The sequence below is a fragment of the Carassius auratus genome, chromosome 37 (assembly GCF_003368295.1).
Source record: "Carassius auratus strain Wakin chromosome 37, ASM336829v1, whole genome shotgun sequence".
NCBI lineage: Eukaryota > Metazoa > Chordata > Actinopteri > Cypriniformes > Cyprinidae > Carassius > Carassius auratus.
The window spans coordinates 15,510,460-15,529,287 of record NC_039279.1 but is presented as its reverse complement, the minus strand read 5'-3'; the positions used below and the strand labels follow the sequence as shown (position 1 = coordinate 15,529,287).

Sequence of the window (18,828 nt, the reverse complement as noted above, 5' to 3'; positions counted from 1 at the left end):
CGAAGCAAAATCTGTCACCATGCGGCATTGTATTGATCTCAAACTGGGCATGCTAGGTCAAGTCTTCTGTTACAGAGTGAGAGACGCACTCTTTTTCAACCCTCATTGGGTTATCAGTTGATTTACCTTCTCTGGGATGCAGGGCCGTTGTCAGAGGCCCTAACGGTGAGGGCATAGGAGCGGCCCACGGTCAGGTTTACACCGGGCAGCACAGTGATTATTCCTGTGTAGTCATTGATGGTGAAATGTCCCTGATCCCCCGCCAAGATTTTGTAGCTCACCAAGCCATTGGGACCCTCATCAGCGTCCACTGCTGTCAGCTAAAAGAAATAAATTGGAGCTGTTACTTCACAGGGGACATGCAAAGGTGCTTATTCACGTTCATCACTGTCCAAGCTTCCTCTCTGGACCAGGCTGAATCACAAAACCTGCCAAGTACATGTCCGTGTCTCATTTATATATATATATATATATATATATATATATATATATATATATATATATATATATATATATATATATATATATATATATATATGTTGCTGTCGCTCAATTGGTAGAGTATTGCCTTATCAAGCGCAAGGTTGGGGGTTCGATTCCCCGGGAACACTTGATAGGTAAAAATGTATAGCCTGAATATATATATATATATATATATATATATATATATATATATATTGCAAAAAGTAATTATTTTGATCATTAATAAATATTACTACTGCATTTTAATATTTTATATATTATTAATTTATTATTAATTATACACTATATATTATATACTCATATAATTTATATTTAATTCTATTTTATGACTCTAAAATATATTATTATTATTATTATTATTATTATTATTATTATTATTATTATTATTATTATTATTATTATTATTTTGTTTAGAAATGTAAAAGGTGACCCAGACATGTTTTTTTTTTGGAATTACCTGCTGACTCACTAGTTCTACAGACAGGGAGATTAGAATTTGTTTCAGAACCTTTATGAAGTGACGACTAGCAGCATATAATAGAGCAGTTAACCTTTTAGATGATACAACTTGTATTTTTTAATTTTGACTTCTGGGGTCAATCTTTCCGCATGTCAGAGCAAATCTACGCCCTGCTTATGTTCTGATTGCAAAGAAATCATTTATGCACACATTTCAAAATTCCCATTAAGACAAAGATTAAACAGAGATCTGAGCAATTATTGTAGCAATAAGCCCCTCATAAATGTGGGAACTACAACCATTAATTCAAATGAATGGATTAAGGGTGAAAAGCTCTGCAAATAAGATTTTGCCATGTTTTTCAAGAAAGAAATCAATGCATTTGAGAAGCAAAACTGTATAAAATACATATTTTCAGAGATATTTTTAATTGCATTTTCTACTGTGTAAAGTATATAAAGCACAAAATCAAAATATACTGTCAGACAATAAGCCTTCAAGTAAATGCATGATTTTTTTAAGGCATGCTTATATGTCTGTTTTTGGAAGACCAAACAAAATGCTGTTAAAGAAGTGATTTTATTGCAATGGGAGTATCTTATTGATTACCTGTAAGACTGTGTCTCCAGGCTGCATGTCTGTATAAACATTCACACTATAGGAGACGTTGGGGAAGGCAGGCGTGTTGTCATTGGCGTCAATCACAGTGATACTGACAGTGACTGGAAAGCTCTCCTGAACTCCATCTGAGGCAGTCATCTAAAAGAAGTAACAAAACTGTTATTATCAGACCGTGAGACAGAGTGAAACATATTCAACGCACTAGGAGGAACCACATTTGCTTCTTAATTTCATAATTGCATATTGTGCACAGAAAAATCACTGTAAAACAGTTGAAAGCTAAATTTGAAAATTGTTGCTAACTATACAGTGGCAAACAGATACTGTGATATAACACCCAGATAGCCTCACACATTTTCCCTTTGCTTATTGTGAAGGCAAATTATTCAAATGAATACTCTTGCGTGGAGTGTACAGTCCATTGGCGGTACTCCCAACTGCCTCACTAGCTGTCAGCTAGACTAATGGGATATCACAGAGAGGTTGTGGACGGCACTGTGGGAAGGGCAAAGTGTTTTTGTCAACCTCCACATGGAATGAAAGAGCTGACGCTCGAGCACAGAAGGAGGTAGTCAAGTCAAATATCATGAATAAAAGACAACACAAATGGAAACATGTTAATAACTGATGGTAAAAAAAGAATGGATTCATTTCCAAACATATCTACAATATATATATATATATATATATATATATATATATATATTAGCGGTGGGCATAGATTCATTTTTTTAATCAAGATTAATCTCACTGTGATCTTGAAATTAATCTAGATTAATCTAGATTAAAATGGCTCATTCAAATTCTGCCGAAGGCATTCAGAATATGTGTGTTACCCCAATAAAATTGACAAACAGTAAGTCTTTGAGAAGGGGTTTATCAAGCTAGGTGGTGCATTAGAAAAGGGGCTCATCTCCTGTTTCCAAAATGCATCACAAAGTGCTTGAAAAAGCTGTAAACTAATTCCACATTGCACAAGATGCAAACAACATTACGCCTGTTTCACACCAATGTTTAAGTTTTTTTCAAGTTTGTAGGTGTCAAGGTACAGAAACCAAATAATTAAATGTAAAATAGCACTGGATAGTCTTGAATGTAAAAATTAAATATACAATCAAACCTATATTTATTCAGACACCTTAAACATTTCTCACATTATTACAGTTTTGATATATACATCAAAATTATATCTGGTATCTGAATAACTTTTTGGTTTTACTGTTAAAACTACAAAGTAATTCAGTCAAGAGCAGTGAGTGATTTTCATTTTCATTTTCTTGGATTAACATTACAGCAGCCAGTCGCTAAATTAGGCGTGGTCACTTTAAGAGACGATGAACGCATCCAATACAATACACATCCCATTTTTTCCCTCAACTGTTTATTTCCCCTTAGAAATAACTGACAGTTTTTTCGAGCATAATTTCCAAGATGCTTTAATGTTTAAATCGACAAGCGGTAAGAAACATGTGCAAAAGATAAGCTTTTGTGACGATGCGCAGCAGTGGCCCGTCAACTGTCCTGAGCATCTTTTTAGGCTGGCCTCAGTCAGTCGGTTATATAAAATATCAAGGTGAAAGTCATCATAGCTTGCTTAGTATAGACCCAGCTCCCAACCCAACTTTGAGAATAGATTAACGGCGATATTTTTTTTTTATCGCCCGATAAGAGTCTCGCGTTAACGCAGCACATTAACGCCGATAACGGCCCACCACTATTAATCGCACATTACTTCAGGAGAGAAATAGTACAGATACTGGACAAGAATTAAACTTTCTAATATGACAGCAGACTTTCAGAAACTATATTTTGATAGCCGACTTTCTAGTTTGCTATGAAAAGAAGTCTATTATGGATGTAATTCACCACCATGTAATTCAACACTTACTCTGGTAAGTTTACAACTTTACAAGAAGCATTGTAGCAGCTAGTGTTTGCACATTTTACTGATACCCAATAGTGCACAGTTTTTGGCAGAAACAATGGTCACCGCAGTAAATTTTTATAATGGTTAGCCTTGAAATGCTATTTAAGAATGTATCTAAAAAAAATCAGCTGCAAGCGCAATACTTTCATCTGTGTTATTTCAGAGAACAATTTCCTCCAATTTAACCACGTCATGGGTATAACAACGTGGCCCAACAGACTCATTTAAACGAATGGAAACAATGTTTATCGGCTACAAAGACATTACAAATGAGATACTTGATATTCCATTGCTCCGGCAAACAAAGTTTATCTTGTCGCAAAACAGATAATGGCATCCCAAAGCAGCCGTTTGTTTGTGACATGCTAGCCTAACACTGCACAGTTAACATCACCGACGGGACCTAAAGTCCTCTGTTCCCTCAGACGAGACCAGCTGGTTTCAGTTTCTGAATGAATCGGTGCTCAGAGGGCATGAGGCGCAGTGCAGTGAATGTTAAGTCCTGCAGCCCATTTCCCATGAGCTGACAGCGACCCACGTCTGACTGAGAATCAGCATTCATTCACAGCCTCTGCCACAATTTAGTGTTCTCATACCATAATTACACACTCCTATAGGATCGGGCACAAAGGTCTTTTCAGCATGAAAGCATGGTGAAAAAAAGTCTAGTAATAAGCCCAAAGAATACTTCGGTCTTTACGTGTACCCAAAGGTTTACATACAATGCATTCCCTATGCAATTGTTTAACCGCACATACTCCGTATTCATTTGTTTGTCCACAAGGCTGCTGTTTCACAGTTGAAAAACAAATGAAGGAGACAGTGGCTGTCCAGGTGAATTTGTGCTAAACTTTAGGAGATTCAGTTATTTTGGAGGGTTAAAGAAGATGGATTGGTTTTCAGTGATGTTCATTGGTGACTTACCCTACATGGCTAACCTTTTTTGTCGTTGTTGTTTATTTTGTTTGTTTGTTTGTGTTTTTTTTTTTTTTTTAAAAGCTTTGAGCAAAGTGACATATGATGAAATAAGTCACTTATCATCTTTAAGGCAGTTTAGAGTATGTATATATATATATATATATCCATAACACTTAAGCAATTATATTTTGACAGAATTATAAACTTTTCATTTAAATTACTTTAAATGCATGCTTTAGAATATATAAAGCTTTTAAAATTGCTACGCTAACATGTTTTATTGTATGCTCTTTATGAACCTTTAAACACTGACAATTTAATAAATTCAGTTAATTCACTTGAATTAATAAGGTCAAATATTTTATTTTAGCTGCCGTCTCAAACTTTGGCAGCAGCTGTGTTAAACTCAAGGTTTTTCTCATAATAATCTCTTAATGTTCATTAGAAAAGCAATTAATGGGAATTTTCTCATGAAAAGTGAATCAGACTGATTTACTCCATGTTCCTGAGTTGAGAATGAGCATTCTGAACCCGCTTAACCTGTTCTAAACTGGGCTGAAATTATTTAGTTTGGTGAAATCTAAAGAGCCTTATATACTTCAAGCAAAATCTCAGAACTGGTGTGACATAATTTTTAACAAAATCAGGTCAAAATGATGTACGTTTGGAGTTCATTTAGAAAGTTTGAAACAACTTGCCAATTGAAATTTTCGTAATGAATCATTGGTCTGTGTCGATTATGCAATTTGTATTTGAAGTAATGGGGTTCAGCCCACTTTGGCATGGAAATCTTTTCTGTTTCATTTCTTCTGTTCTGAGATCAGATGTAAAACCATGAACACACAAGAGAAATTATTTATAGTAGAAACTGAAGTACTGTAGTAATTCTAATTGAAAGCAACAATGTTGGCAAACGGTGCAGCGCTGTTTTTTTTACCCCTAAGCAAAGACTGAAAATGAAATTTGCTGTGAGTTTATCGGAACCTTAATCCTGGACTCTGTTCATCTGGGAATCAGGCATGCCAGTGTTGATAGACACTTGAAGATTGCTCTTCATAGAGATTAAACCAAATAATACAATTAATCTTAATTCTTGGGTGAACAATTTCTGTAAAATCTAGTGTGACCACACAATTTACTACCAAATTAAGCCAATATGATGTTAACAAACCCACATAATTCTGAGCGTGTTCAGATTGAAGTATGGGCCACCCCCCTCACTGGCGATTGCTGTCAGACGTGATTCCTCAGGACACCTATTTCAGTGATTTCTGTCAGGTATAGCTTGTGGAGTTGTGGCACTCATGTGATAGACACAAGTTTGCATCTGGCATGCATGCAATTATACGATGCCAATCCTTTCTCTCTCATACAATTTCCTGCCTTCTCTTCACAGTATCATTCTAATAAAGAAACTGAAGCTCCTGCAGTAATAAAAACAGCCAAAAACATCTGGATTTATTAAATACAACACTGAGGTATCATTTTGCATCAAGTCTGACAATGTTTTGGCTAGTTCACTTAAAACTTGTGACATCTACAACTGGCAAATTAGGAAGTCTTCAGAGAGTACTGTACCTTAACAAACAATGGTGAAATTGGAAACTGCTGTTGCCACGGAAACAGTGTTACCCAAATTTAAGAGAGAATTCAAACGTAGAGTCATGACATCACTTCAGCGAGGCTCTTCAAGAGCTGAGCTTATCACATGTGCAAAGTTTGGCACGTCAAACTAGACAGCTCAGACATCTCAGTTAGCTCCAGGTGGAGTCCTTCATGTCGATCCCCTCTGCTAGAAAAAAAAATTCAAGGACGTGCGCCTCCAGTAAGAGTGAGTAAGCTGCATTTCTGAAAGGCACCATTACTGCATAAGTGATTTCATGTGTATATTCAGCTGAGAATGAAGGTTAGCAACTACTGTTAGGAAAACAGGTAAAACAGCTAGCAGAGAAACAAGACAGATGAAAATAATGGTATGTATAATGATATATAAGGATGGCACTGTATATAGATAGATAGACAGACAGACAGATAGACATAAATTAAAAACTATTAAAAATATAATATTTTTATGTTTTTGAAAGAAGTCTCTTATGCTTTGAGATTAGAAACGGTAATACTGTAAAATACTTCTGTATTTTTTTTTTCCTGGATGGACAGTTAAAAAGAAGATGATTTACTCAAAATAGTTTTGTAACATTAAAAAGGTTTTACTGTTATTTTTGATCAGATTTGATTTTTGATTAAAACAAAAAAAAACAAAAAATAATAATATTTGAATTATATTATTTGATTTAGTTATAATTTCTAGCACTAACATTTAATATATATATATATACGCCTTACCACTTGTTGATTTAAACATTAAAGCATCCAAACACAAGACGCGGAAAAGCTGAACGGAGCAGCTGGTTACTGGTGTTCGTTGCGCACGATAGAGAGAGAGAGAGAGAGAGAGAGAGAGCCGCGTAACACGGACAGCGACACTGAACCGAGCTCTCTTCTGCGAAGAGAAAGGCGTCTCAAAACACTTGAACATCGAATTTGCTTATTTTTGCTCTTGTGGCGACAAATACATACAAAATATGTCAAAATATCTACCTTGGAAATTATGCTAGAAAAAACTGTCATAGAAAGTAAACAGTTGAGGGAAAAAATGGGATGTGTATTGTATTGGATGCGTTCATCGTCTCTTAAAGTGACCGCGCCTAATTTAGCTACTGGCTGCTGTAATGTTAATCCAAGAAAATGAAAGAAAGAAAATCACTCACTGCTCTTTACTGCAATACTTTGTAGTTTTAACAGTCAAACCAAAAATTATTCAGACACCAGATATAATTTTTGATATATATATATATATATATATATATATATATATATATATATCAAAACTGTAATAATGTGAGAAATGTTGAAGGTGTCTGAATAAATGTAGGTTTAATTGTATATTTAATTTTTACATTCAAGACTATCCAGTGCTATTTTACATTTAATTATTTGTTTTTTGTACCTTGACACCTAAAACCTTAAACATTGGTGTGAAACAGGCGTAATGTTGTTTGCATCTTGTGCAATGTGGAATTAGTTTACAGCTTTTTCAAGCACTTTGTGATGCATTTTGGAAACAGGAGATGAGCCCCTTTTCTAATGCACCACCTAGCTTGATAAACCCCTTCTCAAAGACTTATTGTTTGTCAATTTTATTTGGGTAACACACATATTCTGAATGAAAAATGTTGATGTAAAATGTTGATGTTATGGAGTATACACTTTAAAGGTATAACCAGAAATATGTAAGGAATATTTTTAAGCTTATTATTATAAGGTATTATAATTAAGTTAACAGATTATCCTTTAGTTTAATAAAATCGCTTGCAGTAGCTCTGCTACTAAATTTATTTCAAAATGGAAATCCATATACAACTATCAGCTGTTCCTTCATCTTGGCTGAGCTTTCAACGTTGTTAGGGAAAGGATGAAGCTGATTGGTTAGTTCTTGTCACATGACCCACGGTGTGCTTGCGGCATTCTGAAAAGTTGAAATGTTTTTAACAGTAATCTTTATTGAAGTAAATTAGGTTTTAATCGCCGTCATCCATGAATGAATAATACTTTTGCTATTTTACACTTTTTCACATTGTAAATATTTTTTGAGACCCCACAAAATTTCAAATTTCTTATTTTCAGGGGAGCCCATTTCTTATTAAGGGGAGCCGAGCTCCCCCTAGCTCCACCGTAGTTCGCACTATGAACTCAGGTACTGAGCTTAAAATAATAATAATAATAATAATTCAAATTCCAGCAAACGTGTTTCCATTGACCAGGGATATGCAATTTTGTGTTCTTTGTGTAGGTCATAATAGTTTGACCCATACTTCCATAATTTCTCTGGTACTAAAAATACCATTGTTCTCTCTCATTAACAGGCTGACAGCACTATAATGCACTCCACTGTATCACTGTAATATATGTCAGAGACTAAAATAACCATGGACGTGCTCAGTGTTAATTCAAATCCATTCACCACCAAGTGAAAATGTGGGGAAAGCAGCAATCGCCTACATGGCACCAAACTGAGATCTGCATATCTCTGTGGTGCAGTATGATAGGCAGGGAAATATGGTGCTTTTGAGTGAATTGTAAAGCCGGACCCTGAGAGAATTAGTGATGGCATGACTGCAGTGCTCTGCATTGTCCATGTGACCTGATGCAGTGTGATGATATTCAACACTGTAACTAAGTACAAGTACCAACACTACTGAAAGCTGCAGTATATAATATGGTCATTAGTAAGATATCTAGCAATCATTACTGTATGTTGAATGTCAATGCTGCCAAACTTTGTTAACATGCTTTTTTAACACAATAATGGGAGACAGGTACCTGCTCAAAACTTTATTTAATTAAGGTTTTTTTTTTTTTTTTTTTTTTTTTTATAAAATAATTTTCTGTTTCTGGATGGAGATCAAAAAAGTCTTATTAAAATGTTTGACATACAATTTTGTAATTATTTCTGTAACACCTTACAATAAGGTTCCTTTTATTGACATTAGCTAACGTAAACTAACAATGAAAAACACTTTTAAAGCATGTATTCATATACTATATAATACATTATTAAAATCCAAAATTGTATATGTTAATATTAATGAATGCCCCTGAGCTAAAATGAACCAAATATGATGAGTTGTACTTTTATTATTTATTATGTTAACAAAGCTTGATAAATACTGTAACAAATGTATTGCTCATTGTTAGTTCATATAAGTTAATGCAGTGGTTTTCAACCTGTTGTCTGCGGTGGTATTGCAAGTGTGCCGCCAATTACTATTAAAATAAATAATGATATTGTTAATATATGTAAAAATGTCTAAGTTATAACATAATAACATCATTTCATGTGTATAATTAAATAACAAAAAAATTATATTAAACTATGCTTCCACTATTCGAGCTCACTGATTGGATTAAGAATAAACCACCAATTAATCTTAGATCTTTTTGCTGCATATGCTACAGAACAACAAATTCAAACGTGCATAAATGGCTGCCAATAGGCTCTACATAAATGGCTGTCAACGTGTTCCCTCCTGACTGCTTGCTCCGCTGACTGTTTACCCACTGCCGAGCTGGTTTTCCCGTTTTGCTGAGCGGTGCCAGCCCGAGTTATTTTCTGTTAATTTCCAGTCCTTTCTAGGGCAGTGTGATTAATCAAAATCATCATAAAATCACAATTTGAGCGTCGCGATTTCTAAATCGCTTTATAGCACGATTTTCCACGGCCCTGACAGAACAGAACATACTGGGCATGTGCCTAACTCCAGGTTCACACACTGTCTGTGATGCGCCTTTTTTCCTAGCCCATGTTTACGGATCAGAGCGTTCACACTGCATGCGGCAAAAGGCTAGAAATAAAAATGTGCGAAAATAATTAATATCTAACACATGAGCATAGAGAGAATTGTGAGTGCACAGGATGCAGTTTAAGTGAGAGGAGATAGGTTTTAAGTGGGCACACTCTCTCCGGACAAACACGTCTGGTTTTGTGACAGAGCAAAGGAAATCTGCGTGCGAACAGAGAGATTCGTGCTCGTCCATCATTTTAATGTGCTTTCGCGTTACAATAACGCGCTCTCGCTGCTGCTTCTGCACCGCTTACATAGACTGTATGCAAACTGCAATCGGAGTACGTGTGAACCTGTATAATATATAACAAATCTTTTTCAACACCTGAGGCACTGCTACAATTAATACGCTCTATGAACAATGGATGGCAAAAAAAAAAAAAGTCCCTGGAAACGGGATTTATTTATTTATATTTTTTATATTTGTATCTTTTGTTACACCTTTACTATAGTGATAATTTTGAATTATGTCTGTTCTAGAGACATTAAAACTTTTTAATAAAGCTCTAATTGGTTTTCTTTGGAAATATGTTCCAAATTCATCCTGAATGCATTTTTTATTTATTTATTTTTTGCAGTGTGCCGCACAAACATATGTGTTTGGTTGTGTGGGCCACGAGTTGAAAAAGGTTGGGAACCACTGAGTTAATGCATTATTTAATGTTAACTAACAAACCTTACTGTAAAGTGTGCCATAATTTCTTAGATAAACAAAACAAGCAGTTTTGCTAAAATATTACACATTTTTGAGAAGAAAAAGGCTTTTTACTTGATTTCTTAAAGTTCCATCTTTTGTTGATCATAAATGGTCTGAATTGGAATAAATTATTTTTTAAAACCTAATGAAAAGAACATGAATACAAAAGACTACATTTCTAAGTACTTGGTACATGGTCAACTAGATTTCTTTAAAAATATATATCTTGTCATTTGTCAGTGTCCCACATTACATACTTAAGAAAAGCCACTTGTCATAGAGAATCTATACGACCGCAAGGCTTGCACTTGATCAGAATTCCTTTAGTGCAGTGTGCAGTTTTAAAAATAACACCAGAGCCAAAAATCTAGTAGTGTGTGGTGAAGCAAGTTTAGACAAAGTCCTTGACATGAAAGCTGCAAGCCGCAGTGACAGAGACAGAGCTAAGCAGGCTTGTCAAGGAAAGGTGGCACGGAGCCCTTACCGTGAAGGCATAACTCGGCTGTTCTTCATGGTCCACGGGCCTCAGTAGTGTCAGGTAGCGTGCAATCCCACTGGGCGTCACCGCAAAGATGCTGTTGTAGTTGTCCAGAGAGATGTGCACCATGGGATCTTTCGTCTGCAGTGGAGATAAATCACCTTAATTTCCCATGTCAGAAGGCAGAGACATCAGAAGATAGAGCATGCTGGGAATTTGACTATACAAATTGCAAAGGATGGGAAAAACGCTCATAAAACCCAGTGCATTAGAGAAACACACTGTATAAGGGAGAACTCCAGTAAAGAGAGACGTAAATAACTCAAAACCTTCTAAAAGAAATTAAAGAAGCACCAACTTGTGAAGTTTAAGACAATGATATCTGAAATAATAAAATAAATTAATAAGGATCATAAATATCTAAAGAGATTATACAAGAGCAATAGCATTCCAAGACTTTCATGCTTATGAAATGTGCAAAAATAAAGCATTTGAGGTGTTAAAGTGTTGTATCGGCACTGAGGTAAAACATAATGTTATCATGTACACTACCAAAAGTTTGGAATAGGAAGGTTTTTCTAATGTTTTCAAAGACGTCACTTATGTTCACCAAAACTCACAAAAATACAGTAAAACAGTAATATTGTGAGACATTATTACAATGTAAAATAAATGTTTTTATTTGTATATATTTGAAATGTAATTTATTCTTATGAAAAAGCTGATTTTCAGCATCAATTATTCCAGTCTTCAGTGTCAGTGTTCTTATTATAATCAATGTTAAAAATATATATGTATATTTTTTTTTTTGCTGCATATTTTTTCTGAAAACATTTTTTCAGTATTATTTGATTAATAAAAGGTTCTAAATAACAGATTTTATTTGAATTATAAATTATTTGTAACATTATAAGCATCTTTTGTCACAAAAAAAAAAAAAAAAAAAAAAAAAAAAATTTCACTGTCACAATCTGTGACATTCACACTGTCACTGTTTCAATGTTAACAATTCTGATTGAGTAACCGCTTTCCATCTATATGAATGCTGGTATTTCATGTGGTGCTCTCATTCCCACCATTATCTATAGCCATTTAAACCTGTATGTTTTTGATGCTATCAAAACGTGGCTCTGTTTGTTTGAATAACTCCATTAACAGTGTCAAAGTTTGAGGCATTAAATAATAATGTTGTTTGCAACTCCACTAACAATTTCTCATTATGCTCCAGATTTTTTCCCAGCTGAATGCAGTCCTCCAAATTTACCAAATTATGAATGACATACATTAGATCAATTGCCAGTCAGCCAAAAATGTAAATGAAAATCAATAAACAAGACACAGGACAATAATCATGCAAACCATTAAGCAAACTGAATGATACAAAAAGACAGCACAGAACAAATGAGAAAGAGAGAAAAGGCAAACAAGAGCTTTTCACTTCACACATCTCTCACTAATTTCAATAATACCTACAGGCACATCACCGAGATTCAGCTTTAGGTGGGAGACAAAACATATGCTTGACATTACAGCATTTTCCATCTCTAAAACTGATAGTATTAAAGAGACAGTTCACCCATAAATAAAAATGTGCATTGTTAACTCAGCCTTATTGTCATTTCAAACCTGTACGACTGTTTCTTTCATGAAACATAAAAGAAGATATTTTACAAAATGTTCAGTTTTTTTTTTTTTTTTTTTTTTTTTGAAACCATTAAAAAATAATTCTAATTATTCTAAACTTAACACAATAGCCCAGTAGCATACACAATACTAGTATAACAATTTATGAAAGATGTAGCATGGAAAAGAGCAGCAAGAACATTCTTCAGAATATCTTCTTTTATGTGAAAGAATGACTTGAGGGTGACTAATTAATAGAATTTAAATTTTTGGATGCACTGTCCCTTTAAAGCAGAATACGACTGTCATAGCAGAGTCGGCTATAAGTACTTTGCCATCTATAAAGCAGAGATAATTGCAAAGAGTGAACACTCCAGAGAACATTAGCACAAGACTGTATTTCTGAAGCTTGTTTCAATTTTAATTTGCTTTTCGAAATGCTCGATAGAGCAGGAGCTTTGGTTAACTTCAGAGGAACATTTCTATACACACACATACACACACTCCTCAGGACACGCGAAAGTGATTGCCGTCTGAGCACAAGCACAGAAAGAGAGACTCCTCACCTCCTCAATGTCATTATCCAGGGCGATAATGGTGAGGGGGGTGGAGAGATTGGCACTGCTCGAGATAGTTGTGCCCAGCGGAGCAGCCTCCGAGATGAATCCATGATAAGTGGCCACCTGGAAGTACGGCGCCTGATTGTTCTCATCAAGCACCTCAATGTGGAGATTAGCGAATGCCGGAAGAGGGTGTCCGTTATCCTGCTCTGCCTAGAAAAAAAAAATGCCATAAGTTGAAAGATTCTGACTCAAAAATGGAATACTGGTGTGAAACACAGCTTTTTTGGATTACCGTATGCTGCACATATAATAAGGGCAATGCGATAAGCCTCTATGAGCATACGAGGGCTTAACACTATCTACAGACTTGCCCCTCTTAATTAAATAAAGACCATGGCTGATTAATTCAGGTCATTCCCAAACTTAATTCTCTCAGAATCTGGCATGCACCCAAGTGCTCGGAGCGCCTGAAAATGTAGTGGAGTAACTACTGCTAAAATTCCTACCTCACCAACAGTATGCATTTATAAGTCTTACAGCTATATGAAACTTGAATAAAAATGTAACGTATGAAAATCCTGAACAGGTCTTAGGATTAAAATGTCACAAAGTGGTTTTGGTTTAAAGCTTTCATGTAGACATTACAATTAATGTACTTTTTGAAGGGGACATCACACGTCCATTTTCCTCAAGTTAGTATGATTATTAAGGGTCTTCATAAAATGTCTGTAACATACTATGGTTAAAATTCCTCAATGGTTGTTTAAAACATCACCTTTTACCTTGTCAAAAACAGCTCTGGGCTGCGTTTCCCAAAACCTTCTTAATGCTACGTCATTCTTAAGTTATACTTTAAGCCAGTGGCTCCCAAAGTGGGATGTGCAAGATTGTAATGGTGTAAAAATGGTCTCTTTATTATTTTTACGTATTTACCTTAAGTATTTATCATTTTCTTTATTAAGAAAAAAACTAATTCACATTACAACCTACAAATTACTCTTGATTTAATTTTGCCATTACACGTCTGCATCATAATAGCACTGCCCTTTCACATTAGGCACTAAGTGATAATTCATTTTTAATTTTTTTTTTTTTTTTTTATTTTTTTTTTTACTAACTATATTCATCAAAATATACACCTGGTTAAAAACTGGCTCTTTAAAGAAGTCAAGGGAGCTGTGCACTGGTCTTGGTTATATGGAGAAACCTGATCAAATGGACTCAGAGGACAACGAACAAGGTGAAGAGGAAGGAACACAGAGATCCAACAGAGAACCATTGACGATAATTAGGCCTACCCTAGAGAGTTGGAAGATATCAAGTAAAAAATGCAAATACAGCAACAGTTCCATTGGTTTTGGGTTTACATGGATTGGCGATGCAGAAAATCCAAACCCGCAACGTGTAGTCAATGGGGAAGTTTTAGCTAAAAGCAGTCTCAAGCCCTTATATATGGTACTTACAAACAGGATACAGCCACTTAAAATACATGCCTGCAAGGAAAATTGGAGGGACTGTAGAAGAAGAAAAAATGACCATTCAGTCTAAGGGCAACAGTCTTTGGACTACTGGGCAACAGTCGAGTTCATCTTCTCCTTAGCCCAGGTAAGACACCTCTGACATTGTCTGTGGTTCAGGAGTGGCTTAACAAGAGGAATACGACAACTGTAGCCAAATTCCCCAAATACCCCAGCCTCAGCCCATTCCTTGTGAAGTTCACTTAAATTCTTGAATCCATTTTGCTTGACAATCCCCATAAGGCTGTGGTTCTCTCAGTTGGTTGTGCATCTTTTTCTTCCACACTTTTTTCCTTCCACTCAACTTTGTTAACATGCTTTGATACAGCACTCTGTATACAGCCAGCTTCTTTGGCAATGAATGTTTGTGGCTTACCCTTCTTGTGAAGGGTGTCAATGACTGTCTTCTGGACAACTGTCAGATCAGCAGTCTTCCCCATGATTGTGTAGCCTAGTGAACCAAACTGAGAGACCATTTTGAAGGTTCAGGAAACCTTTGCAGGTGTTTTTGAGTTGATTAGCTGATTGGCATGTCACCATATTCAAATTTGTTGAGATAGTGAATTGGTGGGTTTTTGTTAAATGTGAGGCAAAATCATCAAAATTAAAAGAACCAAAGACTTAAACTACTTCAGTCTGTGTGCATAGAATTTATTTAATACCCGAGTTTCACAATTTGAGTTGAATTGCTGAAATAAATGAACCTTTCCACGACATTCTAATTTATTGAGATGCACCTGTAGTTATTGTAGTTAAAAAATGTGGAGTTTAATCAGAGTAAGGTGGTGGACCAGAAAACACTGCTTTAAGCTATACTTTGTCCATAATATGTGTTTCCTGAAAGGTTCTTAGTTAAGTATACCTTATGTAAGGCATTTTAGCACTTCTTACTCAATTGTCCTGTATTTAATAAGGTTTCTTTTTTAAATGCCTAAAGTAAGGTATCGGGTAAACACAAGCTCAAGGTATTTCCACGTTATATGGTAATACACCCATATAGTTTGCCTTGAAAAGGGTGGTTGCTAACAAGTAGTTAAATGTGATTATAAAGGTTCTCTGGGATATTAAACACCATCATTCTAAACTGGAAAACTCATATACTCATTAGTCTCACAATCACACTTTGTTTATTATCATGCTTTTGCAAACTCAAACTTTCAAAATGTATTTTAAATGAAGACTGAATGAGTTGTCAGAAGAGCAATGCTGGAGACGCTGAGGTGTAGTTTCTTTAATATTCTAAGTTGAGCTTTTTACTCCTGATGATAGTATTTACTTAGGGTTTATCATGACGATCAAAATTTGTAAGAACAACAAACCTTCAATCATCGCAGAGCTTATTTTCTGCAATAACCCAAAATCTGATGGAAAAATCCATCTATAATGGTGTGCGGAACTAAAGCATTATCCTTATTGTTGCAGTTTACTGACAAATATATAAATAGTAAAACACTATAGAAAAGTCCTTAAGCTGTGGGCTGACTATATCATCACTCTCACATTAGAAACTGAGGAAAATCAGCTTTAGCCATCTGAGTGACAGCACGTATTTCTAGACAGTTTCAATGTAGGCCCAAGGACAGGTTCAGACTGACATTTAAAGGTAGAGAGGACATAATGAAAATCAACAAGAATTGCTGAACTGTAAATATGAATGAATATACAGCATCCAGTGTGATAAATATGCATCTTATCATAATATGAGGTTTATTGTATCAACTAGATTAACTTTCATGCTTAAATAGAAATTGAATTCATGAAAATATGAAACGATGTATAATATTTATTTATTTATTTTATTTTTTTTTGTGGTAAAATGTATATGGTTCATGGCAAGGTAGTTTACACATACATACACACACAGTCAGTTGACTGACAGTCTGATGCATTTGAAACATTAAAATGGCATGATGCTGAAATTCTGAGTTTGATCTAATGCAATATCATTCATAAGTGTGGCTTAAGTGTCCATATACTTTGGAACCATTCTATATCAGATGTATTACACTGACAGATAAGTGCAAACAGACGGATTTTGGGATTCTTGTAGCGTACGGGCTACGTGATTGGATTTTGAGGGGACTCAAATGGGGGCTCAGCCCCATTGCCTTTGCTTTGAAACCGAGATCTTGACTGGCAGGCTGACATGCTGTTGTCACAGTAGGACTGCTTTTATGTGGTGCTACAACTGAAATTCCCTTAGGAAAAACTAAAGAGTTACTATGTTGCTGATCTTACAATGATTTGCAGAGGCAAAACTACTGTACCTAGCAGTCTGTGATGCAGTGTGAAGTATATCATTCATTTGATCTTAGTATAACTGCAGAACATTCATGAATACATCGAACCTAGTTAACAATTTTTAATTTTTTTTGGTTGTGGTAACAAAACATGTTTATGAAGCACTCAGATTATTGGTGAGTAGACAAAATGCAAAAATCATATTGTCCAAAAACACACACACACAGTTGGTATTGATGGTTTATGGGGTCTTCCCACAGGCTTAATGGTTTTTATAGTGTACAGACTGTTTTTTTATTTCGCCCTACACCAACCCTACATGTAACCTACCCTCACAGAAAACGTTCAGCATTTTTCACAATCTAAAAAAAATCTAATTCTGTATGATTTCAAATTTTTTGTACCCATGAGGACCTCAATTTAGGTCCCCCACGGTGACACAAGTCCCAATGAGTTGGTGTGTGTATTCGGGTTTTAATTCCCCACCAGTATAGAAAAACATGTGCACACACACACGCTCATACACACTGTATAATAATAATAATAATAATAATAATAATAATAATAATAATAATAATAATAATAATAATAATAATACTGCATCAGGCAGTCTGTGATACAGTGTAAAGTATATAATTAATTTCATTTATTATTATTATTGTTGTTGTCATCAATCAATCAACTCAGGATTATAAATAGGGTAAATAGTATTTTATGTCAGCTTTACATATAGAGAATGGTTTACATATTCTTTTTCAGGTTTTCAGCACGCTCTACGGTGTGTGGATAAATCGTGCCCTTAAAGTGCTGCTTATTTTTACATAATGGAAAAGGTCTAACAGGCAAATACATATTCTATAACTGGTATTGTGAAAGACCGAGACCAACTGGACAACGGAGTTAGTTTGGCTTGAGCAGTCAGGGGGAAAATTTTTCCTCTGTATATTCTGCTCATTTTGTTCATTCCAAATAAACCCTGCTATACACAGACACTTTAAACAGGGCTAGAAGGGAGAGAGTGTCAGACATAGCAATATAAGGACTGAACCTGAATTGCTTCATCCAGAAACTAATAGAATATGAATCCTGTCATCATTTACTCTCCCTCACTCAGTTTCAAACCGGTAAGACTTTGTTAAAACTGCTGTTTCACAGTCAAAATAATGTTCACGCTTCTCTTTTCCATACACCTAAAGCAGGCAGTGGCCAGGGGCTGAATGCTCCAAAAAACACATAAAAGCACCAAAGCGGCATGGAAGTATCAAGTAAATGCTGCATATAACAAGTGCACTACATTCATGAAGTCATTCAGTAATTCTGTGAGATGAACAGTCTGAAAATGTAGAAGTTGATTGCAGTCCTCAAATCACCTTCACACTCCTTTTGTGTTCCCCAAAAGAAAATCATACGGGTTTGGAATGATGTGAGAGTGAGTAAATATTGTCAAGCTTATTCATGTATTCAATTACGATTGATTTGATTCACACTCATGAAGCCAAAGCAGTATCCCTGTACGCAGCTAGTCTTGTTCCCTCTGATCCTGAGAAGAGCTAAAGGATTCAACACCCATTCCATGTCCCCCTCATGCTTCCCACTGTGAAAAGGCCGATGGCATGTACAGTGATCTTTACGGATCATCACCCCGTACCTGTGTAAACTAACATTCTAGACCCTGACGTTCAGTTTCTACAGTCATGAACATGCTCGCCTCAATTCCACAATTACCCCTTTGGGATCTGAGTCATTCCTAGAATACGGTACATTTTTATAACCCTGTCACATATGTTTTAAAATACTGGAAAGAAAATTAAAGTCATAATTCACAATGATGGAAATCATATCATATGGAAATCATGTCAGATATCGTTATCATTTCACAATTAAGCATGAAGATA

The 18,828-nt window shown here is 35.3% G+C and overlaps 1 protein-coding gene across 1 annotated transcript in view; it reads right to left on the bottom strand.

The window, feature by feature from the left end:
* LOC113056339 (protocadherin-15-like) overlaps positions 1 to 18,828 on the bottom strand; it is a 197,242-nt gene that overhangs the window by 94,430 nt on the left and 83,984 nt on the right. The window contains exons 12-15 of the mRNA XM_026223068.1: positions 13,179 to 13,385; positions 10,996 to 11,130; positions 1,553 to 1,702; positions 127 to 320 (exon numbers count right to left, since the gene is read on the bottom strand). Of these exons, the coding sequence (XP_026078853.1) occupies positions 127 to 320; positions 1,553 to 1,702; positions 10,996 to 11,130; positions 13,179 to 13,385 (686 nt within the window). The remainder of the gene's footprint in view (positions 1 to 126; positions 321 to 1,552; positions 1,703 to 10,995; positions 11,131 to 13,178; positions 13,386 to 18,828) is intronic.